At 49.8% G+C, this 25,556-nt stretch overlaps 1 protein-coding gene and 1 long non-coding RNA gene across 9 annotated transcripts; both read right to left on the bottom strand.

Moving 5' to 3' along the window:
• Positions 1 to 1,422: 1,422 nt before the first annotated feature.
• LOC138423460 (serpin A3-5-like) lies at positions 1,423 to 16,198 on the bottom strand. 8 transcript variants are annotated; one of them, XM_069559371.1, is made up of 8 exons: positions 13,366 to 14,641; positions 13,162 to 13,252; positions 11,145 to 11,287; positions 9,068 to 9,244; positions 6,646 to 7,281; positions 4,159 to 4,429; positions 2,873 to 3,023; positions 1,423 to 1,838 (listed from the first exon to the last, which is right to left on the bottom strand). In XM_069559371.1, the coding sequence occupies exons 4-8, from the start codon at positions 9,240 to 9,242 to the stop codon at positions 1,647 to 1,649; spliced, it is 1,425 nt and encodes a 474-aa protein (XP_069415472.1). In that variant the 5' UTR covers positions 9,243 to 9,244; positions 11,145 to 11,287; positions 13,162 to 13,252; positions 13,366 to 14,641; the 3' UTR covers positions 1,423 to 1,646. The 8 variants fall into 8 exon arrangements, with proteins under 8 accessions (XP_069415472.1, XP_069415468.1, XP_069415475.1 ...); XM_069559367.1 differs by having other exon boundaries at positions 9,068 to 9,260; positions 14,126 to 14,510; XM_069559374.1 differs by having other exon boundaries at positions 9,072 to 9,244; positions 14,126 to 14,510.
• Positions 16,199 to 17,069: 871 nt separating this feature from the next.
• LOC138423463 (uncharacterized) lies at positions 17,070 to 24,989 on the bottom strand. The gene is made up of 2 exons (XR_011250269.1): positions 24,835 to 24,989; positions 17,070 to 21,141 (listed from the first exon to the last, which is right to left on the bottom strand). It is a non-coding gene; the product is annotated as an uncharacterized lncRNA (long non-coding RNA).
• Between the last annotated feature and the right edge of the window lie 567 nt (positions 24,990 to 25,556).

Here is a 25,556-nt window from a genome sequence, read left to right as displayed (position 1 = left end):
TACTTGAGATGCTGTTTCTCAGGTTCAAAGGCCTAAAAATTTCCACCAAATAAAACATAACTCTCAACTTTTAGGTTGGGACTCTTTTTTAAGTCGGCAGTAGCCAGCCTGTATCCCTGACCTGGATCCTGAATCACATCTCTACATAGCAGCCAGAGTCATTTCTCTACCATGCACATCTGCTCATAAAGCTGCCTAGGTCTCTACAGAATCTTTCCAGAATCCCTACTGATTGCCAGGCCACTTGAGGTCCAGGGGCTCCGTCATGGCCCCACCGTCTGTGTAAGCCTTTCATTTCCTACTTCAGATCTGCCCACATTTTTCAGCTTCTTGAAAATGTCACCCTCTCTCCTGCTCAGAACATTCTCCTCTCTCTTCACACCATGACATTCTTATTCTCCCTCTGATGATATCACAGAAATCACCTCCTCCAGGAAGCCTTTCGTGACCTCCCGAACTAAGTCTGGCCCTCTGCTCTCAGTTTCCAGAGCCTTGCTTCCTCATACATCCTGCCCATCAGATCTGAAGTTCCTAGAGGACCATCACTGTGGAAACATTTATAGGGCATAATGGCTCTGCAGCTCAGGGTATTCTGATCGAGGAGTCTGGGATAACATTCTGCCAGCCATAATCAGTAGCTGTGTGAACTTGAGGGCAATTACAGAGGCTCTCTGTTCCTCAGTTTCCCTATCTGTAAAATAGGATGAGTAACAGGATGTGACTCCTATGATCATCATGAGGACTAAAAATGGGTTATTCTAGGTAGAAGTGTTAGCAGGCTACCTTAAAGAGAGATCTCGACCCTTCAGCTGTAGGTGACGCCATCAATACCGCTTGGAGCTGTCCTCCCTGGAGACCACACAGCCCTCCATACATCAGTAGGAGGCAGGGCTGGGTTGTCGCTCTTATCACAGGTGTGTGTTTGATGCTCTTTCCCTCCTAGGACACCTCTTCTGCCTGCTGATGGGGATCGTCTGTCAGGGGAGGAGGAGGAACTGGTCAGGAGGTGGAGGAGCTCAGCTGGGATCCGGGAAGCAGTTAGTCTCTCCCAGGTTTGCTGCTGAAAGGCAGAGGGGAGGTTCTGGGGGAGGAAGGCCCAGCTCAGCTGCAGAATGGCAGGGTCCAGGGGCTGTGCCAGAAAAGGGCACATTGTGGGCCCTGGGGAGGGAGAGGTGAATGTGGCCCTGGGATCAGAGCCCCTGAAAGTGGGCATCAGGCAGCAGGGCCCCTTTCAGTCCTGGACCTGTGGTCCAGCAGGCTTGGTCACAGCTGTGAAGCCTGCTCCTGTGATGGCTGGTGAGGCTGGGGCAGAGGGAGGGGCTCAGAGTCTGGGGTGGGCTGAGCAGATGTGGTAAGTCAGGGGTGGGGGTGGCCTCAGAGCTCAGGCAGCAGCAGGGTGGAGACACACAGGAAAGAGGCAAGTCCAAGGAAGGTGCTTTATTGCTGTCAGAGGTTTCAGAGTCTCCCTGTGACCTGGACACAGAGTCCCTGTGCTTATGGAGCCCCAGCATCGTCACTGTCACCTCCCCAGGGGCGAGCAGGTGGGGACAGGCAGGGTGGACCCTCAGTGCCCAGGGGCCAGGCTGCACCCAGGGACCTGGGCACCCTGCTCCTCAGGGAGGGCACCTACAGCTCAGAGCGGAGCTCTAGGCTTGACTGGGGTTGGTGACTTTCCCCAAAAAGATGATGCTCTGGGTGTCTTTGAGAACTATAGCAATCAGGAAGGGCCTGTTGAAATGCACAGTGGTTCTCAAGACTGTTCTTTCAATGCTGATTCCTGTAGCAGCAGCTCCTTCCGTGCCCTCCTCGTCCACATCCAGCGCAGCACCGTGGACCACCTGTGGGGACACCAGAGCAGTACCCCCGGAGACGGGGTGGGCGGAGGTGAGCAGTCACCTAGCGCCTCTAAGGGGGCTGACATCCACCGCACTGCTGCTTGTCAGTCACTCTGCTCTCCTCCCAACAAACAGCCCACTGTTTCCATAGTTGTGATACACAGACGTGCAAACTGAAGGCAAAATCTGTGAATGATATGCCCAGCATCAGACAGGAAGAGAACGGACTCACTCTCCTAACCCAGAGACTGTGCCGCCTCCGAATTCCCCTTAGTATATGGGGAGGGGCCAGGTCAAGGCATTTTTCTTGCAGGCAACTGTCCACAGTCCCTCCATGTTGAAGCAACTGATGGGTGAGCACTGCTTTCTGCTCCTCTCCTGCCCCAGCTGACGTGTCCCTGAGCCCTCAGCTCCCTTGCCTAGGATTGGCTTCCCACCCCTGGACCACGGAGCCCCATAGCGCCTGTGTCTCCTCTACCAGGTCCTATGGCAGGTGGGTGCAGGGGGAGCCTGCAGGGCTGCCCAGCCACCCCCCACCCCACCACTCCCTCTGGCTCCCCTGCCGCTAGGATCGCAGCACCAGGACACTGGGTGTTCTCGCATGCTCTCGGTGCATTTCACCACGGTTGCTTTACAGACTTTGTTAGAACCTATAACCTCTTACCTGCTCCCCTAGGCACCAAACAGGAACCAAGAACTATATGCTCCTTTTAAAGATGAAAAGTTGGGGGCTGCAGAAATGAGATCATTCCCCTCTACAGGCAGTGAAAGATGGAGCCTGATATGGGGCCCACTGCTGTTTCCACTCCGGGTCCTTCCCAGTGACAGGCTTCTGTGTCACTTTATAACTCAGGGAAGGTGGGACCTGATGTCACCGTGATTGTAACCCAGCTCTCCTGGGCTTGGGGAGTCCCAGGGAGGGAGACTGAGTTGCAGGAAAAGCAATCATTTTACAAATTCCAGGGGACCTGCCATCTGTCTGGCCTCCACGTTTAGCGCTCTGATAGGAGGATGAATTGTCCAAACTTAAGACTCACCTGGGTGACTACCAGGTCCCCAGTCCCTGTGATTCCTGACAGGTCAGCAGCGACAGTGAATATTTTCTTAATGCCCAGCTGGGAGAGGATGTCAATCAGCTCATAGTTGCTTTTGATGGAAAATTTTGGCAGGTAGAGTTCATGTATTTTACTAGGAAACAAGGAAAATAAATTTGAACACCTGCTTGAAAAGATGTTTGCCTTTTCCCACCTCACAGCACTGTCTTCCAAGGAGTCCTCTTAACCAACCCCCTTCTCCCTGGAATAAGGACTCTTTTTTTCTCAGTTTTTAGACCCCTCGGGCTAAATCCCCTTATTTTGTTACTTATCCATTGCACTCTGCAGGAGTCTAGCATGCCAGGCATGCACCAGGGCAGGGGGAGGTTAAGGAGTCTGCAAGGCCCCAAGTGACCTGAGTCCACCCCCGGGGGGACCCTGACCTCGCCCAGCTTCCCCCCTCCCTCCCTCGGCTCTCCTCTGGCCTCACTAATCCTCAACCACGCCAGGCTCGCTCCTGCCTCAGAGGCTTTGCCCTGGTGATTCCCTTGCCCAGAAATGCTTTTCCCAACACATCCAGAGGGCCCAGTCTCTCACTGCAACTTCACGTAAGGGCCGCCCTGTTTCTGGTCACAAACTACCTCTGGATACGATTTTCTTCACCCTTTTACTGTGCTCTACTCTCCCCACCTCCCCATTTGTCCCCTCTCAACCTGACAAAGAATTTATATTCATTTCCAGTCGGTCTTCCACAATTAGAGAGTGCCATGAGGACAGAGAATTTAGCGTTTTATTTGCTGACCTACCACAGGGTCTAAGTTAGTCCCTGAGGCATAGTATGTCCTCAGTTAACCTATTGAACCAGTGCTGACTGGGCGAATGAATAAATGAGTGACTACAATGGAAAGACAGTGCAAATATGGTCCTCAGAACCCATCACACCTGGGCGCTCACCTGATTCTATTCGATCCTTCTACCTTCAAGAGGAGAAGTCATGGGGAGAAGCTCATGAATATTGGGGGTCATGTTGAGTCCTCATGACTCAGCCCTTGTTAATGTGAGCCAAACCTTCAGCTCCCACCCTCTCAGATGTCATCATCTTACAGAAGGTTTTAAGCACTAAGCCAGGCAGGCACCAAAGGGCAAGGTCATCGCGGGATGGGCTCTCCCACCCTTCCCCTGCCCTGCACATCCCTGAGGCCCTGTTGCTGGGGGTCAGGAGTCCAGGAAGAGGGGGAAGGACTGAGAAAGCAGCTGAACCCACAGCTCCGGGTCCTGGGGATAGTCACCTGGGCTGCAGGGAGTTTCGCCACCTCGTCAGCGTCTCCGGGATCAGCTTGGCTTCCAGGTCCTGCATTTTGCCCTCATCAGGGAGGATGAAGAGGGCGCTGTCGTTGCTGGTGTACGTGAGCTCCACCAGCGTGCAGCCCAGCTCCTCATCCCGGAAGTAAGGGGTTTCCAGGCCAAGGGCCATCATGGGCACCTGCACCGTCTCGTTCTTGCTCACATGGAACTCTGCCTGCTCAGTGTGTTTGGGGTCAAAGGGGATCTTCCACCTGGCTGGAGGCGGGGGGGACAGGTGAAGAGTCTGTGAGTGTAAGGGCTGTGTTCCCTCCCTCCTCGCCCCTGGTCCCTGAGCAGGGAAGACCCTCCCCATGCCAGTAGCCCCTCACACCACGTGCCTCTGGGGACGGAACTGCTAGGTGTGACCATACACCTGGGCAGCTGGGTAAGCCTTTGGGGACGGGGGTGAACCCCGCAGGTCAGGATTGGGAAGCAGGATATGAAACAAAGCTGGTAAGTTGTGCTACAGGAGAAGTCGACAGAAGGGTGGAGGGCAAGGGAGACATGGGGATGAGGCTGGGCCTGGGGAGATACGGGACCACCTGGTCCTTCAAGGGGGCATGTTAGTGACCAGGCATTAGTCGTTGGCTTTGTAGGGAGGACACACGTCCCCACAGCCTTGTGAGCCCGGCTGGAGCAGGAGCCACACGGGGACCCGGAGGGCAGAGGAGGGGGCTTGGGTGTCCCCCAAGGAAGATGGAGACCTTAGTGCCGGGGGCGGGCTTCTTGGGGAGATTGGAGCCCTGGGGCTTCATGGAGGATATACCCACCCTGCTTCCCGCTTTGTTTCCACCCCTGCCTGTGTTCCCACGGTTGGAGACGGGAGGAGAGGGGAAGCTGGGCTGGTGGGCACCCCTGGGGAGGAGAGAGTCCTGGGACAGGTCAGGGTGGCAGGAGATTAGAGCACAGAGAAGTCCAGGAAGAAACGTAGCAGATCCGGCCCAGATCATTACCAGGTCTCCAGGGAACTGGGAACCTGTGGCTTCATTTACAGAGGAAAACACAGATCCAGGAGGGCTACCCAGGGCTGTGCCAGGAGCTTCCAGTTCAGGGTGAACATGTCCCCCCAGCAGGTGCCCCTTAGGCACCCAACCACCCCGCAGTTTGCGGAGCAGTGGCCTTCCCTGCATGTGTTAAAAGAAGCTGGGGTTCCCAGCCACTCCAGAGTGGAAAGCCCCTTCCTCCAGGCAGCCAGGCACTTTTGAGAATAAAAAGTCTCCCTATGGCTCAGGCAAAAGTTTAATGGCTCCCTTGCCCTTGTGTACTGTAATGATAGCTCTCATTTAGAGACCCTCCAGATAGACAAAAACCCATTAAGAAGCAACAGTTAGAACTGGACATAGAACAACAGACTGGTTCCAAATTGAGAAAGGAGTATGTTAGGGCTGTATATTGTTCACCCTGCTTATTTAACTTCTATGCAGAGTACATCATGTAAAATGCCAAGCTGGATGAAGCACAAGCTGGAATCAAGATGTCTGGGAGAAATATCAATAATCTCAGATATACAGATGATACCACCCTTATGGCAGAAAGTGAAGAAAACTAAAGAGCCTCTTGATGAAAGTAAAAGAGGAGGGTGAAAATTCTAGCTTAAAACTAAACTTTCAAAAAACTAAGATCATGGCATCCAGTCCCATCACTTCATGGCAAATAAATGGGGAAACAATGGAAACACTGACAGATTTTCTTTTCTTGGGCTCCCAAATTACTGCAGATGGTGACTGCAGCCATGAAATTAAAAGATGCTTGCTCTTTGGAACAAAAGCAATGACCAATCTAGACAGCATATTAAAAAGCAGAGACATGCCTTTGCTGACAAAGGTCCATCTAGTCAAAGCTGTGGTTTTTCCAGCAGTCACATATGGATGTGATAGTTGGACTATAAAGAAGGCTGAGCACCAAAGAACTGATGCTTTTGAACTGTCATGTTGGAGAAAACTCCTAAGAGTCCTTTGGACTGCAAGGAGATCCAACCGGTCAATCTTAAAGGAAATCAGCCCTGAATATTCATTGGAAAGACTGATGCTAAAGCTGAAACTCCAATACTGTGGCCACCTGATGAGAAGAACTGATTCACTGAAAAACACCCTGATGCTGGGATAGATTGAAGACAGGAGGAGAAGGGGATGACAGAGGATGAGATGGTTGGATGGCATCACCGACTCGATGGACATGAGTTTGAGCAAGTTCCAGGAGTTGGTGAGGACAGGCAAGTCTGGCATGTTGCAGTCCATGGGGTCGCGAACAGTCAGACACGACTGAGCGACTGAACTGATGGTCAGGACAGGGTCTTAGTGCCCAAGCTGTCCTCACTGATGACATCTTCCTCTATAATGCCCAGCAACAGAATTGGCTGAGCTGAAATCGGAATAGCTCTAAAGACACAAAGCTAGACATGTGTTTCCTTCTGAGACAAACAGGGCACCCACCTTTAAAGTAGATGTAGTTCACCAGGACCAACACCGTTTCTGGGGTAAGGACCTTGAACAGCTCCTCAATTTTCCCCTGGGTTTTATTCTTCACATAGTCATTTATTAGACTCTTGGCAGCTTCAGGATCCCCGAAGTTGGTTGAGAAGGCCTCGGAGGAGTACAGCACACGAGCATCTTCCCTGAACTTGTCCAGCAGCTTCAGCCCCTCCTGCACAAACATGGCATTGCCCATGCTCAGCTGCAGCTGGTTGCTGGGTCGATTGAGCGTCTGCAGGAGGTGCTGGAAGCCCTGGTGGATCTCTGTCTCCTGGATCTCTGTGAGGTTGAACTTGAGACCTTCCAGGATCTCTGTCAGGGTGGAGCCCCGGGCCCCCAGAGACAGGAAGGCCAAGGCTATGGAGACACTCAGCGGGGAGAAGATGACATTCTTATTGGGGTTCTTCAAAGCCAACTGCTTGTAGAGGCTGAAGGCGAAGTCGGTGTTGCTTGAGGCTAATGTGTGGTCATCCACACGTGCCCTTCTGTCTTGGTCCTTCACCACCACATTCTCCGGGAGGCAGTGGACCCTGGAGCAGAGCCCAGCCAGCAGGAGCCCCAGAGCCAGGAGGGGGGACATTGTCTCTGCCCTCATGTCTGAAAAGCAAAGCTCCTTTCAGTCTCCACGTGTCAGATGACGTCCCAACCCCCGCCACTGTCCCCCCTGCTCTCTGTTCTCTCAGCCCTGCTGCTCTGGGACCTCCCAGGGGTAGGCACCCTCCTGGGCTCCCAACACACACGAGGAGGCTCTGGGCTCCCTCTCACCCTTTGATCAAGTGCTATGGTTGTTACCATTTTCCCCAGTGGAGAGACTGGGCACAGAGAGGGGAAGGGGCTTTTCCAAGGTCACATAGCAAACAGTGGAGGAGTGAGGGTGAGGAGCCTGGGGTGCCTGGCTCCAGGGTGGGGAAGCTGGTGATGGGTGTGAGGTGCTGTGCAGCAAGAACCCATCTCCCTCTTCTCGGGAGCTGACACTGTCAAAGGGGCCTAGGAAGCAGGGATCCTCTCCCACTCTGTCCCCTGTCTGTCCTCCCAGGAAGTAGTCCTGCACTGATCAGAGGACACAGCACCTCTCCCCGCCTCTGAGGACAAGGGTGTGACCTCAGGGAGACTCTCCCGTTGAGGTGCCTGGTCACAGTGAGGGTTTAGGAAAGAGGCTGCCATAGGCAGCGGGAGCCGTGCTGTAGCCTGGCTGCCCTGTGGAGGGCTGCTGTAAAGAACAAGGAGGGCAGAGCGTTCTGCTCAGCCCCTGCTACGTGGACAGGTGGAGAGTGTTTCCATCAAGAACCTGGAAAGGTCTCCTGGTGGGGAGAAGCAGGGTGAGCTCAGAGTCTCAGGGACCTGGTCAAGGATTTTGTTTGGACCACCTGTGAGTGTCGTGAGGTGACGAGCATGACTGCACCTCTCTGATCCAACACGTGGAACGGCTCAGGTGACATACAGGAAGAAGGTGCTCGGCTCCTAAGAGGAGTTCCAGACGTGTCACCACCTCCAGTGGGCACCCTCTCTAGGACTCTATAAGCCAGACTGTGATCCCTGGGGTCAGAGGACAGAGCTACTGCCCAGAAGCCTCAGGAGAGACGGAGGTCAAACTGGTGACCTCAGCAAAGAGGGCTGTTTCCCTTCAGCCTCTGCCTCTCATCTCAGGGTTTAGAGGAAAGAGGGCTGCTGGGGTGGTGTGGTGCAGAGGGGAGGAGGAGGAGGAATTGGAAGAGAGGAGCCTGAACTGAGTCTTGCCCAGAGGCTAGGGGAAAGGCCCCAAACAAGCCTGGGCACAGAGGTAAGCAATTGCCCCAACTTGGGGCTGATGCAACCATTTCATTTCTTTAGAAAAGAGTTAAACATTTTCCTCCAAAATTATATTTGGAGAAGTAGCTCCTGTGTATTTGGCCATTTTGGAGGGCTGGCTCTATTCAGTTCCTGTCTGGCTCTGGACAGACTCAATTCCTGTCCACTTGGCCCTGGACAGTGGAGCCCCCCTGGATACCCTGCATGCTCTTCCCAGAGGGATGCACTGCACTAATTCCATCTCCAGGGCTCTCTGAGGGCAGCGCCCTGTGCCAGGCAAGGAGACACACCTCAGGGCCCTAGGGAGAGCTCTGACCTGATGCTGGATGCACAGCTGGATGGGGCGCAGCTGGCTCGAATCACAACCGCAAAGACTCAAAAGCAGAAATGTTTCCTGAAGCCCTGGTGGCATGTCCCTCCCTTTGCAGGATGAAAACTGAGACCCAGAGAGAGGACTGGTCTTCAGAGGACTCAGAACCCTCCCAGCATCAGACACACGTCCTCCCGCCTCCCTCCTGCCTCAGGTTCTACCAACCCCAGAACCACCCTGGGAAAGGGGTCCCTTGGCACCCAGTGTGGGAGCATCACGGATTACCTGCCTGCGAGACCGGGATGTGGGCAGTGGATCCAGAGCCGCCGCCTGCCCGGATGCTGGAGTTTCCCCGGTGTTGCTGCCTATTTATCCTGCAAAGCCCTCCTCCAGGCTTGTGAAACATAGGCGGGGACAACACAGGACTCTGTCCTCTGACTGGAAATGGGCAGATGACCATTCCTGGTAACAGGTGGGTCTGTTAAACAGGTTAAATCTATTTGAACAACCTAGTTACAGAAACCACTAACTTTTTGTTTGTTAAAACTGAAAATATATTTAAAAAATTTCCCTTGAGAGTGTTTTCTCCTGTTTAAGAAAACTCATTGAAGAGTGTGTGAAAATTCAGAAAATTGTAAAAAAAAAAAGGAGATTGAAAAATATCCCTGATTATTGTGATTTTTAAAACAATGTTGGTCTTGTTAGTTTCCCCCATGTCCTCACTGAGGACTGTGTAATAATCCAAGGACTGTAGAGACAGACTTTGGAAAACATTCCCTAGAGCTGTGTCACTCTGGGAATGCCCCATTAGCATTGTGTTGTTTCCTTTATAAGCCACCTCTCTCTAATTTGTGGATATGTATGTACCTGTGTGTATGTGATAGGAATCACCAAACACAGCCTCAGATATGTTTTAAGAGGTAATGCTCTTTGACTACAGCAAGATTGACTTTCCCAGAGAGGGGGTGTGAGGGCCGTGAGAGGGCCTGGGGCCTCTGTTCTCTGGTACTATCTGTCTTTGGGGTTCTGCTGTGTCTCAGCCTTCGTCCTTACCCCTTCACTATTGCTTTACCCTAATAGCTAGTTGACCTTCATCTCTGGCTTTGAGGTCCTCTTAGATTTCTCTTTGAGCTAATCCCAGGTCTTTCTAGGGCTCATGGGAAAATCTTTCTCTTTTACCCCTCACAGTCACAACCCTCTATCTATGACAACGCTTGACAGAGCTTTGTGACCTGTAGGAGTTCCACCAAGCAGTTTGGAAACCACTGGCTTTGGACTGAATACCTCAATCAAAGAAGTACTCCTCACCAGGTGTGACCTCAAGCTTCTGCTGTTGCTGCTAAGCCTTCAGTCGTGTCTGACTCTGTGCGACCCCGCCAGGCTCCTCCATCCCTGAGATTCTCCAGGCAAGAATACTGGGGTGGGTTGTCATTTCCTTCTCCAGTGCATGCATGCATGCTAAGTTACTCCAGTTGTATCTGACTCTATGCGACCCTATGGACAGCAGCCCGCTGGGCTCCTCCGTACACAGGATTCTCTAGGCAAGAATACTGGAGTGGGTTGCCATTTCCTTCTCCAGTGACCTCAAGCAATTTACTGTAAATCCCTTCATCCTTAATCTCCTCACCTCTGAAATGAAGATAACAAAATTTCCCTGACCAAGGTCTCTGCAAACGCTAAGTGAAATAGTACTAAATGTAAGCTTCAGTAGGACAGGACTTGATAGTGGGGGTGGGGGGTTTAGGGGGGTGGTTATACAGTGCTGCCACCTCTAAGTGAAGTGAAGTGAAGTTGCTCAGTCGTGTCTGACTCTTTGCGACCCCATGGACTGTAGCCCATCAGGCTTCCCCATCCATGGGATCCTCCAGGCAAGAATACTGGAGTGGGTTGCCATTTCCTTCTCCAGGAGATCTTCCCGACCCAGGGATTGAACCCAGGTCTCCCGCATTGTAGGCAGACGCTTTACTGTTTGAGCCACCAGGGAAGTCTTGCTGCCACCTCTAAGTACTAAGTAAATACTTGTTGACTGTAAAGCATTGATATGACTAAGAAGGTTTTGGCCTCACCCTTCCTGAAATGAAAGCTTGCATCCTTTCAGGCACCAAATATTTCCAGAATAGCTATGTATTTTTAAGTTACCCAGAATCCCAATGAAACAGTGGATGAAACAAAACTGCAGTTCATTTCCCTCCCAGGAGGTCCAGATGCAGGCCCTGGGTTGACATGTTGGCCCCGACTTTGTCAGGACCCAGGTTCATTCTATCTTATTCTGCCATTTCTGATGTTTATTTGCCCTTTTCCTGATGGATCATTGCTGAGTCCACATTCCAGTTAAGGGCCAGAGGGAAAGGGAAAAACACACCTTTTTCTTTGAATGAAATGTGCTAAATGTTGCATATATCATTTCTGCTTCTGTTCCGTCAGCCAGAGTTTGGTCTTATGGTCATACCTAGCTGCAAGGGAGGCTATTTGGTGTAGCCAACATTTCACACGGGGTGCCATGCCCTAAGTAAAAAAAATGGGAAGGGGATAATTACCTTGAGAGACAATGAGAATAGACATTAAGTATCATTACTAACATTGTCCTAACATTTTCCCTGTGTGTTCTCGAATTATCTAGCTCCAGGAGAGCCATCATTTTCCTTAAGATGGAAATGGCTTAGTCTGGAGCTTCAGGCAATGTAAAGGCAGACAAGTTTTCTACTCTTTCCAGCTAACTTTCAGGATGACGTATAGGTCTAAACAGCCCTGGGTGCCACCAGTCACCCAGAGTTCCAAGCTAATACTCCAGGGCCACATGTACCTCTGACCACCTCTGACCATCTTTCAGCCTCTTCTCTGAGCTTTTAGAAACTTCACTGGTCTGCTTGGTCCCTAGTGTTCATACAGGACTTTTTTTTCCATTTCCACAGCATCGTTTATGCAAGGAAGGTCATGGCACAGTGTCACTAGGGCCTGATCAGAACATAAGGGAATTACGACACAGAATGTAAACAAAGGTAATATCACTTGTACTGTTGCTGAATCTAATGGCTCCTATGTTTGAAGCAATACCCTCTGGGACATCTCTCTACAGGCCACTAAGGCTACAGAATTATTGGAACGTGTTTACCTCCTGAGCCAGGAATCATTTTTCAATATCCCCTCCTCTGTGTCCAGGAGATGCCATAAATATTTATGAACCACACACAAGGAAAAAAAAAATTAATGGCATACTGATGACATCTTCAGAGATACTCTTGCCCATGAGGAAAAAGCTTTGACATCATTACTGTATTCAAATGTGGCGTGGGGACCAACTGCAAGAGCTTGTAGAAAGGCAAACTTTTGGGACCCACACCAGACCTACTAATACACAATCTGTCTTCTGATAATCTCCCCAAGTGACTCATATACATCTTATAGGTTGATGGGGCACAGCCATGTAACCTAAGATGTTGATGGGGAGCAGACCAGGTGCTAAAAAAAAAAACCAGAAGCCTGCAACATAGAGTCTTTGGAATTGCAGTTTGGAAGATATCGATTCAGGTAAAATCAAAAGAGTGTTCCAAGGAAGAGAAAGGTCCGGAGCTTATAAAGACAAAAACCATAAGGCTGTTAAAGTTATCTGGCAAGAACTATGACTGACTCTGACACAAGAAAGGAAATGATTGCCCTTAAGAGATAGACTGTCAAGATTTTTTAAAGATAAAGTTCCAATAAGTAGATAGGTAGTCATGAATTATTTTAGGATAAGAATCTGGTATGCATCTTGAATCTGAAGACTGGGCAGATGTTCTGGATGTTGATGTTAAGAAAATAATTGGTTAAAGTTCAGAATCCACTTGGGCTGAGATGTGTACTAGTCACAATTCTTAAGTGCCCTCCAGACTCTATTTTAATCAGCTCAGTTTAGTTGCTCAGTCGGGTCTGACTCTTTGCGACACCATGGACTGCAGCACATCAGGCTTCCCTGTCCATCACCAACCCCTAGAGCTTGCTCAAACTCATGTCCATCAAGTTGGTGATGCCATCCTACCATCTCATTCTCTCTCGTCCCCTTCTCTTCCTGCCTTCAATCTTTCCCAGCATCAGGTCTTTTCCAATGAGTTGGTTCTTTGCATCAGGTGGCTAAAGTCTTTTAGCAATATTGACTCCATTTTTATTTTCTAGTGAAATTTACACCTTTTGTTCAAGATCTTTTTGACAAAAGCATTAGTGATCAACTGCTTGTTTACTTGGCATTAGCACTGACTTCTTTGGTGCTGGGAAGACTTCTTCCCAGAAAATCATGTCTTATGAAGGAGGGAAAGAGATGGTCATGCAGGAGATATGCTTTTAGAGAGTTTATGGCCACGTTTGAGGAGCCATCTAGGAAGGGAGTCTTAGGCAGCACTCACCATAGGAGAAATTCATGGATGTTCATTAGGAGGAGTCTTACAGGATAAGTCAATCACCTCCAGAAGTCAGCTACCATTATTCTTTTGGAGGCTGTCATAGTACAGCAATGGAAGACACAAAGCATATGAAATTAAAACATGATAGAGAACAAACTAGAAGAATGATTAGTATAACTAGCTGCAATTTTGACAATAATAAGGCACCAAGTCTAGAAGGGAGCCAGTTGAAGATTTCTAGATGCCAAAGTGTTGAAGCCTCTTTTTGCAGTTTGAAATGTCTCTGATGATGGCCTTTGGTGTTTTCACAAACTTTCTGAATCACTCATACAACAGCTGGCATAAAGCTTGCCTGTACACGAGCTATTATGGTAATTTCCCTGAGGTTTATATCAAGTTGTCCAATTTTAGCTTGTATGGCTTCAGTAAAAGGGCAGTTTTAGTTCTCGGTGATTCTAAGTCAAAAAGATTAGAAGAAAAACTGAAAACAGTTGTTTTGAGAGTCAGAGCCTGATATTGGAGGAAATTAAAATTCAGATCTAGTTTAGTTTACGGGTAAATACCAAAACCTCAAAGACAGTTAACAGCACTAGAATCTATTATCCACAGAGGCACATCACTGAAACATAATTTTTTCTCTAAAATCACCCTCATTCCACCAAATATTGCTATATTAAGATTATTTTTATTCATTAAAGTAAGTCTGGTATCAGCAAAATTGTCCTGATTATTTATCTAAGTGTAAAGCAATTGATAGCATAAGCTCTTTTGAATCTGCTTTCCTGGGACTTTTCACTAGGAGTCCCAGATTAAACTTTTAAAGGCCTCTGAAGTCCAGGAAAGCCAAGCCATATACTTACCATCAGATTTTACCTGCAGTGTCTTATAGATTTAGGTGAATTTCCTCCCTTCTTGAGATAGATCCCCCAAATATCTTGAGCTTCTTGTACTTACCTTCCTTACTCACCTAATTAGACAGCTGGGAACCTTGTAAGCAAGGTACCAGACGATTTTCCCTGGGGTTTTTTGGCTCTATAAAGTCAATCTTAGTTCCTTAAAGCTGCCTGGTAAAAATTGAGTTTATGCATACTCTTGAATATGACATTCCAGACAAAATCTTGGTAATAACTCAATGTTTTTCCAGTTGTATTCTATTCTAAAGAGAGCAGATTATTTTGAATTTATGCAAGTGGGTAAATTGTCAAGAAAATAAGCATACTCTTCAAAAGTTTCTAGTCCTGGAGAGTTCAGTTGGGGAGAAATCCATAAATGTTTTATATTTGTTTACAAAGTTAAACAATATCAAATTGCTGCAAGTCACAGATGCTTTGAAAGAAAAGGGTTCCTTAAATCTGGAAGAACAAAACATAAAAAAATAGACAATATTTAAATCAAAAAGTCATACAAATTGTAATCCTCCTAGTCAGTTTATTCCTTTTCATGAATTTAATTCTTGATTTTGCTTTCTTGCTTCCCTAGGGCCGCCCACCTGCGTCTGTTACTGACTTGAGTTATTGGACTCTTTAATCAGTAAAAATTGATAAGAGGCCAGATGAGAAAGGCTTTATTGGGACTTACGCTGCAACAAGAGGGAGCAAAAACAAGCAACAGATGCCCTTGTTTGTTCCCTGAGTGGGAGGCAAGCTGGCAGGGATCATGGGCAGGGTCTCACTCAGTGAGGCTCCTTTGACATCTGTCTCTGCCCCTATCTACTAGCTGAGTTAAGGCAGTTACTTTTCCTCTCTGAACCTCTTTCATCAGTTATGTCTCTTTAAGGAATTCTTAGGGGGAAGAAATGAGAATTGACAGCTACTCAAACTGTAGAGCAGCTTCCACCTTCTCTGTTATGGGCGAGGGGACTCTGGAATCTGCTCTCCCCTGGAAAACTATGGAGAGCACAGATCTCTATTGCCTGACACCTATGCTCTCTGGCCGCGTTCTCATGGACCTAGTTTTGCAGTTGCAGGGGAGATGCTGGCTATAGATCGGAGGTGCGTTTGCAAATCCCTTCAGCACAACCCAGCTGGCCCTTGACCGTGTCCCCACACAGATCACATCTGGAGGCAGCTGCAGAAGCATTCAGCAGGATCGGGGAGATTTCCTATCTCTGCTTTGCCTGATGCTTAGTCATCCATTCCCCCTCCTGCTGTATCTTGTTTGCCTTTGAGGAGGGAACTTTATACTTTGCATCATCGTTTTCCCTTTCAGCACTGCCCTCCAGGCTCTGGGTGACATCTGAGAATTTCTGGGTAACAAGGACTGTTGAGATCAGAGCAGCCACCCCCATCCCAACAACTTTCACCACAATTCAGCCTCTCCAAGCCGCAGCCTCTTTCCTTGGTGTCAGACAGGACAGAAATGCCCTCCTCACTCACCCAGTCGTTTGTTCATTCATTCCTCCCACTCGTTTTTAATTCAGGCTCTACTGCCAGGGCAGCGACTTCACTGGATTTGGAAATTACAATATGCTGGTCATTTTAGAGGTATGTCCACAAATTCTCTGATAATCCTGCCTTTAAGAGACAGAGTTTAACTACCTTCTCCTGGAGCTAGAGTGGACTTAGTGGGCGTGTGTACGTGCTAAGTCACTTCAGTTATGTCCTACTCTTTGGGATCCTATGGATTGTTCCTGCCAGGCTCCACTGTGCATGGGATTCTCTAGGCTAGAATACTGAAGTGGGCTGCCACGCCCGCCTCCAGGGGATTTTCCCAACCCAGGGATCAAACCCACCCCTCTCATATCGCCTGGTCTCCTGAATCGGCAGGCAGGTTATTTGCCACTAGGACCACCTGGGACTTTGTGATTTGGTTCTAATGAAAGGAATATGGCAGAAGGGATGGGGTATCACTTCTGTGTTTGGGTTGTAAAAAGATGCTGCTTCTGTCTTGGGTTCTCTCTCTTTTTCACTCACACACACAGGCACGCATGCACACACACACACACACACACAGAGACTTGAGGGGAAGCCATGTGTGAAGCAGCTCTATGAAGAGACCCAGAGGCAAAGAACTGAGGCCTCTTGTCAACAGCCATGTGAGTAAATCTGATCATGGAATTCTAGCTCTGGGCAGGTCTGTAGCGCTCCTGCCCAAGCTCACGAGAGAGAGCCAGAACCACCCAGTTTAACACATTCCAGATTCCAGATTCTCAGAAACTGTAAGATAATAACTATTTTATCATTCCAAGCTGTTAACTTTTAGAATGGTTTATTATACAGCAGGAGATAAACCCAAATCCACATCACCTGCTGACTTGACTCAGGCTAGGGGAAAACAGTAAACCGGGACACCCGAACGCTACAGAAGAGAGCAGAGCAGCTTCACAGCGCAGCGTGTGCTGTTCAGTCGATGCCTCAGCAAATGGGCTTTCCCTCTGCCTTCCCCATTTTTATGCAAATTATCAGTTCCTCCTTCACTGCACAGAGGCCTAATCATAATGAGGATGTAACCACAGGTGAGCTAGTCTTTATGTTAAGAACTCAAGTTCTCACAGATGCCTTCTAAGGCAGGTTCGGTTATTCAGTTTCACATATGAAGAAACTGAAGTACAAAGAGAGGAAGCGAATTCCCATGGTTGCAGGGCAGTGAGTGCCCAGTGAGGATTTTGCACCAGGCCAGCTGGTTTTAGAGCCCACGCCCTTGTCCTTTCCAAGAAACACAGCCCCACTCCTGGCTGACCTGTTCTCAACCTGGCCAAGGAGACAGCATGTGCAGCCCACGGGAAGGAGGAGGCAACCTGACTCTGCTCTGGGCCAGCCTGTGGGAAGATCTGGTACAGGTAATGTATGTAACGGACCAGGATCCTATGGGGCCTTCCCTGAGTTCCAAAGAATAAATTGAACCATAGAAGTGAGAAAATCCAGAAGCAAAGGAAAATAGTCAAGCAAGACAAAATAAAAATACTTTAGCCATTAAACAAAATCAAGGATCTTTATTTCCTCCCTAAGGGCTATAGATAATATTCTGGACCATAACCTTTGAACTATTTTGCAGACACTGAAACCCCCATCAGGGGGGAGAAGTTAACTATAAGCTGCCCACTACAGACCCCAGACCAACTGGAACCAGAAAGCTGATGATGTTGACTCCCAGTTACCTCACCACCAATCAATCAGAAGAAAGTTCAACAGTAGATTCAACACACCCTCAAAGCTCCCTTCCCTCCTCTTATTTTTAAAAACTTTTCCCTGAAAGCCATCAAGGAATTCAGATCTTTTGAGCACAACTGTGCATACTCCTTGCTTGGCGCCTGTGATAAACTGCGCTTTCCTTTACTACAACCTGGTGTTAGACTGGCTCCACTGCACATGGGCAAGTGGACCCAAGTTTGGTTCAGTAACATGTGGATGGTAATAGTTTCTGATTTTAGGGATCACAGGGCACAAACGGCCTTCCCTGGTGGCTCAGATGGTAAAGCATCTACCTACAATGCAGGAGGCCCGGGTTCAACTCCTGGGTCGGGAAGATCCCCTAGAGAAGGAAATAGCAACCCATTCCAGTACTCTTACCTGGAAAAACCCACGGACGGAGGAGCCTGGTAGGCTACAATCCTTGGGGTCGCAAAGAGTCCAACAGAACAGAGCGACTTCACTTTTACTTTCAGGGCACAAAGATGCCGCAGGCTGCAGGGCTCTTGGTTAATGCGGGCGTTGTTGATCAAGCCCTCATGTGCTTCTCCAGCTTCTTCCCGTGCCCCCTCAGCAGCTTGGTCTGACCTGAGACCCTCTCCTAGATCATCCACTCTCCATAGCAGGGTGGTCTCCACCTGCTGAGTTTTCTGTCATGTGGGTCACCTCCCACCTCTTACCTGGGATGCTGCGGCTCTCACCACGCTTCAGAGACTTCTGGCAATCAGGATTTTGACACTGCTCCTCATTGGCTTCTCTCCTTGGGATCTATCCCACCAATTATGCCCTAAATAACCCCCACCCTCACCCCTCTGTTCTCTGCTCCCCATCTCAGTGGACGGTGCCCCTATCTCCCTAGCTCAGCCAGGAACCTGGGGCACCCTCCCCCCCTTCAGCCTCCCCTTCAGTGTGGGCGAGATGTCCTCTTCTGCATCCCAGGAACCTACTTCCTACCCTCTGTTTCTGCTGCCCACACTCTGGTCCCAGCTGCTGGCACTGCTCCCTGGGTCATTGGCCCCTAGGCTGCCTACTCTCTTCCCTGCCTGCTCCCTCTCAGTCTGTTTTCTGAAAGGTCCTCAGAACATCTTTAAGGATGCAGATTATTCAGGGAACTAGTGTTTGAAGCTCCCACGTCCACCCCTGGCCTCCCTTCCATCCTCTGATCCATCAGCAGCCACATTGTCTGGCCCTACCCACCTCTGCAGCTGGGATACCAGCATCGCAGGTCACAAAGCATATTCCATAGAGCACAGCTGTCCCTATAGAACCCTCGTGTGCATGCATGCTAAGTCACTTCAATCGTGTCCGACTCTTTGAGACCCCATGGACTTTAGCCCGCCAGGCTCCTCTGTCCATGGAATTCTCCAGGCAAGAATACTGGAGTGGGTTGCATGCCCTTCTCCAGGGGATCTTCCCGACCCAGGGGTCGAACCTGCATCTCTTACGTTGACAGGTGGGCTCTTTACCACTAGCATCACCTGGGAATCCTCAGGTCTCTCAGTTCATCCCAGGGCAAGGGAGGATTTCAACTCCCTTCACAAACAAGGGGACCTCTGAGAAGTTCTATCTTGGGCTTCAGCTTGATGCAATCACACACGAGTCCACTCCTTTGTGTTATCTCGGGCTGCACCGCATGTGGCAGGAAGCCCTTCCTGGTCCTTCCTGGTGGAATAGACCCTTTGACTCTTCCAAATCTGTTCCCACCCTCTTAAAGGAAAAGCCTTTGCCTGCTGTCCCTGTGATATGACTTCCCCCTTAGCTCTGCAGGGAGCACTGCTGGCTTCTGGCCGTGGGGATCGCCGCTTCTCTCTCACCCTTGTTCTCTACAGACAAAGCTGTCAGATGTGGCAAACAAATTCCTGGGACCCACCCCACAATCCCTGGGACATACTTATGCTGAAAAGGGATTCATTGTCTGGAATTCATATTTATCTGTGTTATCAGCAACCCCATCTGCACACTGCACTCAGGTAGGCATCCAGGGCTCAAGGAACAGGGGGTTTTAGGCAGTGGACGAGGACTGGCAGAGGCATGGAATCTTCTGGAATCTCCATCATGTAGCTCCTTAATTCATTCACCCAACATTTGTTGAGGGCCCACTTTGGGCCAAGGACCATGCCAGGCACTGGGGCCAGCCCTCGGGGATTTCCTGGTGTGTGAGAGACACAGACATGTAGAGAGATGGGCAAGTACAGAGTGTGGGAAGTCATGGAGGAAGGGGTGGAGGGGGGCGTGGCCCAGAGATGAATCTGGGGGAGTCAGGAAGGTGCTCTGGGCAGAGTCCTGAGGATGTGCCGGCATTTGTGTTTATTACCTGGCAGTGGCTCTGCAAGGGTTAGATGGAAAAGTGCTAAAACTGAAGAGTATCCAGGCCCTCGGGGCATAGAGTATGAGTGTGTGAGAGTCCCGGGGCACTGAAGCTCGGTGGTGGCAGCTGCAGAGAGGAAGGGGTGTGGATTCACTGGGATCTGAGCCAAACTGGGTAACTCTGTGCTCTGCTTGTGCATCAGAATTCCGACGGTGAGGGGGGCTTGTTAAACACACTGATTCCCCCCGTAGGGGCCAGGAAGAGGCTTCTTTAACAATCCCCCACCCCTCCCCCCAGTCTCTGGTGATACTGATCACAGACTGAGAAATACTGGTGTAAGGTGTAAGGTCAGGGCCCTGCCCCTGCCTTCAATTTGGTTCAGTCACTCAGCCGTGTCCGACTCTGCGACCCCACAGACTGCACCACGCTACGCCTTCCCTGTCCATCATCAACTCCCAGAGTTTACTCAAACTCATGCCCATTGGGTCGGTGATGCTATCCAACCATCTCATCCTCTGTTGTCCCCTTCTCCTCCCACCTTCAATCTTTCCCAGCATCAGGGTTTTTACGAATGAGTCAGTTCTTCCCACCAGGGGGCCAAAATATTGGAGTTTCGGCTTCAGCATTACTCCTTCCAATGAATATTCAGGACTGATTTCCTTTAGGATGGACTGGTTGGATCTCTTTGCTCTCGAAGGGACTCTCAAGAGTCTTCTCTAACACCACAGTTCAAAGGCATTAATTCTTCAGTGCTCAGCCTTCTTTATGGTCCAACTCTCACATCCATACATGACTACTGGAAAAACCATAGCTTTGACTAGAAGGACCTTTGTTGGAAAAGTAATGTCCCTGCTTTTTAATAAGCTGGTAATTTTAACATGCTCCTGCCTGGTTTCCTCCAAGCCTCCTTACCATCACCTTACATGGCAGTGGGGAAAATGGACATACTGTGTGTTTGGCACTGTGTACCTGGAAGCAGAGGCTGGGCCCCTGTCTCATACTCTTAACACACACCCACCAGACCTGCCAGACTGGCCTTCCCAAACCTCCAGCCTGCCCTACCCCAACCCAGCGCAGGTCCCATAGCATCAGAAGGAACATGTACCTCCTGCTCAGAGCCATGAATGGTTCATAGCACAGACTCTCTGGGGGAGGGATGGAGAAGCAAGGACCTACATAGGGGAAGGCTCTGGGACCACCTCCCCCACCCAACCCCCCAGGTATACAATGAATGCTCAGCTTCTAGTTCAACCAGAGAATTAGCAGCCAGGTATCTCCAGAAGACTGTGTGTGCCCACGTGTGCACATATGAGCAAGCAGCAATTCGGACATGTGTAGGAGGGTTTTTTGTTGTTGCTGTTGTTGTTGTTGGTTCTCTGTATGCCTTCATGGAAAATGAACATCAGGAATGGCATGTGGTCTCTCACACTGGATTCTCTCAGTTGGGCAAAACATTTTTGTGTCTGTAGCTGTTGCCACACGGGGTCATCTCATTCCCACCTCACTCCTTGGGGAAAGGTGGTGACTGGTCAGCTCTGGAGTGGGGCTCTATAGAAAATGGGAAAATGTCACTGATGTCACCCACTTGCCCTCCCAACCCCTTGTGCAGGTGCCTCTCTGCCTCTTCATTAACTGAGACAATATATGCAGAGGTGAGCGGTGCAGGTGCACAGGAGGTGGCATCCAAGTGCCACCCAGTGTCAGGAGTGCTGCCATCCCCACCACCGCCCTGGCACCCTGCATAGTCTAACTGGTGCTGGTGAAGACTGGGCCTCCTGGGTTCCAGCCGCCTGTGTCTTTTGGCCCCTGTCAGTTCCATGAATAGGACACACTCTCCCACTGCTGGGTCTTCACTCACTTTCTATACAAGTAACAGTCTCCCCACTCATCCCTGCTTGTCCCTCAGCTCTCGGCTTCAATTCCACCACCTCCAGCTCTCTCTTGCAGCAGTAGAAGGTCCTTGCCTGTCTCTTGGTGCCCATTCTCCTCCTTAACTAGTCCCCTGCTTCTGCCCCACCCAACCCCATATCTACTCTCTTTTCTACATTTTTTTTTAACATCTCACTGAAAAAGTCAATTTTCTAGTTTGAAACAATTTTAGATGTACAGAGAAGCTGTGATGACAGTGAAGAGAGCTCTTGAGACATAAACATCTTATGTAGCTGTGGCATATTTCTGAAAACCAAGGAGCGAACTTTGGCATGGTATACTCTTTGGGATTTCACTTTTTCCACTAATGTCCTTTTTCTCCTCCAGTATGCTATCCAGGAAACCACATTATACTCAGTTTCCAGGTCACCTTAGTTTCACCTGGCCTGTGACAGTTTTTAGGTCTCTGAAACTGTCCTGCTGCCGTAACAGACTACCACAGGCTGAGTGACTTATACACGGTAGAAATTCTCTTTATAGTTTTGGAGGCTGAACATCCAGGCTGAGATCAGGAAGCAGCATAGTCAGGTGAGGACTCTCTTCTGCTTATGTCCTCATGTGGGAAGGGACAAGAGAGAGCTCTTGTGTCTCTTTTAAGGGCACTAATCCCATTCATGAGGGCTCCACCCTCATGACCTAGTCACCTCCGGATGGCACCACCTTCTAACACCATCACATTGCAGGGTGAGGACCTCAACATGTGAATTTTGAGGGAACACAAACCTTCAATTCATAGCATCAGGCTTTCCTTGCTTTGTGTGACCTTGACACTTTTGAAGAGTAGGGCTGGTCAGGTATTTTGTTGAAGGTCTCTCAGCTGTGGTCTATATGGTGTTTTCTCATGATCAGAGTGAGGAGGTGATGTGTTTGGGGGAAGATCCCACCAAGGCAATGCTCCTTTCTAGTCACTCCATATCAGAGAACCCAAGATGATAACACGCCACACCACTGATGAAGCTGACATTGATCATAGAGTCAAGCTCCATAACCCAAGTTCATGGATGTCAAGTCTCTCTCCTGTATTCTGCACTTCCTATGCTCTGACTGTCAAACTCACACTCCATAGCACTTTGTCATCACCTGACAATGTGACATATTTTACTTTTTGATTTTTTTCTCTCTTTTTTGTTGTTATTGTCTTTCCATGCTAGAATGTAGCCCAGAGCAGAGATCTTTGTTGATTTTTTCATTTATCTCCAGTACCAGGAGCAGTTCCAAGGGATATTTAATAAACATCTGGGAACAAAAGGATAGCCCTCATTACAGTTTGTGATTTTGTGTATTTGTGTGCATGCCTGGTTATTGCCTAAGCCTGGATCAGCTAGGCTCACCATTTACATCTTTGTCCTAGCTCCCTGCCTGATTCCCTGTAGGAACCCCTTGAACAGTAGCCTTCAAATGATAGAGTTAAATAAACAAGGGTAGGCTAGCCAAGGTTGTTCCATGGGGTGTGAAGTGCTTTCTCTGGAGACCAAGGTCATTCTTTCTGGTCTGGATTTCTGCCGGGAATGGTGGGGGAAGAAATCTTGGGCCCTTGAACCATTCCTCTGCTCTCTGAAGTCCACAGCGGGGAGGGCCTCAGAGTGCATATAGTCAGAGAGGAAGTGAACATGGGTTCCTAAGGATAGCAGTGAATCTGGCAACAGCTTCCAAGGAACTCAAAGATGGGTGACTGCTATGGTTTGAGCTGTGTCCTGACCAAATCCATATGTTAAAGCCCTAACCCCGGTACCTCAGAATGTGGCTATATGCAAAGGTGGCATCTTTAAAAGGGTGATTAAGTTAAAATTAGGGTGGGTCCACCACTCTCTGAAGTCCACAGGGGAAGAGCATCAGAGTGCATTTGGTCAGAGAGGGAAGCAAACGTGGGTTGCTAAGAACAGCAGTGAATTTGGCAACAGCGGCCAAGGAGCTCAAAGATGGGTGACGGCTACGGCTTGAAATGTGTCCCCCTCCCAGCTCATAGGCTGAAATCCTAACCCCAGTACCTCAGAACGTGACTATATACAAAGGTGGCATCTTTAAAAGGGTGATTAAATTAAAATTAAGGTGGGTCCCCATCCAATATGGGCATCCCTGGTAGCTCAGATGGTAAAGAAAACGCCTGCAGTGCAGGAGACCTGGGTTCAATCCCTGGGTTGGGAAGATCCTCTGGAGAAGGGAATGGCTACCCACTCTAGTATTCTTGCCTGGAGAATCCCATGGACAGCCCATGGGGTTGCAAAGAGTCAGACACAACCGAGCGACTAGCACTACTACCATCCGATATGACTGGTGGAGATTGGAAGGGGAGAAGATTAAGAAGGACACATGCTCAGGGAAGCCCATGCGAGGACACAGAGAGAAGACTGCCATCTACAGACACGGAAGAGAGCCCTCGGAGAGAAACAGCCCTGAAGACACCTGATCTCAGACTTCCAGCCTCCAGGACTGTGAGATAATACATGTCTGTTGTCAAGCTGCCCCATCTGTGGGATTTTGTTATAGCAACCCCAGAAAATGAATACAAGGGCTAAGAAAGAAGGTCCAGAGGTGGGTGTCTGTGCATGCCTAGTTGCTTCGGTCGTGTCCGATTCTTTTTGATCTTATGGACTGTAGCCCAAAAGGCTCCTCTGTCCAAGGGATTCTCCAGGCAAGAATACTGGAGTAGGTTGCCATGCCCTCCTCCAGGGGATCTACCTGAACCAGGGGTCGAACCTGCGTCTCTTACATCTCCTGCATTGGCAGGCGGGTTCTTTACCACTAGTGCCAGCTGGGAAGGCCCCAGATGGGGACAGCCACGCCTATTATGCAGCACCTATAAGACAGGTCTGGTGGGGCCGATGGAGGAGCAGGTGTGGATGGGTGTGAAAGCACCCCCTAAAGGGCTTCGCGAAGCATCTACAGACACACAGATGGAAGAGCGAGGGCCCGGAAGGGGTCCAGGGAGTGGCTTAGGTGTGGAGAGGATGGTCAAACTACCCTGAAGCTCAGGATGAAAGAGAAGTGTCCAGGGTCCCTGTCACTGGACCACAAGAATCGCCCCCTCTTGCCTCCTTGCTCTCCTTCCCATGGCAGCCCTGGTCCAAGCTGAAGCCTCCACCATCTCCCAAGAGCACTGCAGCTTCCTCAGCCACACTCTGCTCCAGCTGTTCCCCCGGGCAGACGGCCCAGCCCTGAACCCGAATCTGCTGCCCGTGAAGCCCTATCTGCTCACTTCAAGTCACTTCTTTGGCAAAAGCCTTGCCTGTGCCCTCAGAACTTAACACTCCTTCTCTCTCTGAGTGGCTCTATCAATCTGTTCATTCCAGGATGGTGAGACAATTGACTTACGTGAGCAGTGCTGACTCCCAGCTCAGAGTTTCCCTCCAGGCCACCCCAAATCAGCCGCCCCGAGCCTGGGCCGGGCCCCCACACGGGGGCATTTAGTGACTATTTGCTGAGCGAACTTTAGACAGCGCTGGACCTTGGCCTGACACACGTGGTATAGTCAGGGCCTCCCCCTGACCTTGGACTGGCTGAGTCAACGCTGAGAGAAATATTTGCAAAAAAAAAAAAAAGACCAGGTGTTACGAAAGGAAAAGGCACCCAGGAGCAGGTCAGGCCCCATCCTCCCCAGATTCCCAAGCCCGAGGCACACACACAAGGACAAGCTGCCTGGTGCTGGTTGCAGCCTCTGTCCTGCCGCCGCCCAATACTCATGCCATCTGGGTCTCTGAGCCTGTGCCTCTCACTGGAGGGCTCTGGGCATGCACTCAGGCTGTCCTCTGTGAGATAGGGACTCTGGTAGGCATGCAGGGTTGTCGAAGGATCAGAGATCACAGATGCAAAATGTGGCCAGCACATAGTAAGTGCTCATACATCAGGGGATGGTCAAAGCTCAGGGTTCTGACCTTAGTTCTAAGGGGCACACACCTGCCACACAGGCAAGGGTCTGGTGTCAGAGCCCTGGGCACAGGCTCATGAAAAGCAAGCCATGGGCATGCAGGGTGGGGTGACAGGCACTCACGGGTCAGACCTGGGGGCAGTGAATTAGGGGACCGTCTGAGAATAAG

Source organism: Ovis canadensis, chromosome 18, assembly GCF_042477335.2.
Source record: "Ovis canadensis isolate MfBH-ARS-UI-01 breed Bighorn chromosome 18, ARS-UI_OviCan_v2, whole genome shotgun sequence".
Lineage (NCBI taxonomy): Eukaryota > Metazoa > Chordata > Mammalia > Artiodactyla > Bovidae > Ovis > Ovis canadensis.
Note: the sequence above shows the minus strand (reverse complement) of the source record. Positions and strands in the feature narration are given on the sequence as shown.

Excerpts from the sequence above, each read along its gene's own strand:
- LOC138423460 (XM_069559368.1), bottom strand. The coding sequence starts at position 11,186 with ATGATATATGCAACATTTAGCACATTTCATTCAAAGAAAAAG. Across the intron at positions 9,261-11,144 it reads CATTTCATTCAAAGAAAAAG|ACCCACCTGTTACCAGGAAT; the intron begins GTGTGTTTTTCC and ends CCTGTTTAACAG. Across the intron at positions 3,024-4,158 it reads CGAAACTCCCTGCAGCCCAG|TAAAATACATGAACTCTACC; the intron begins GTGACTATCCCC and ends CTTGTTTCCTAG.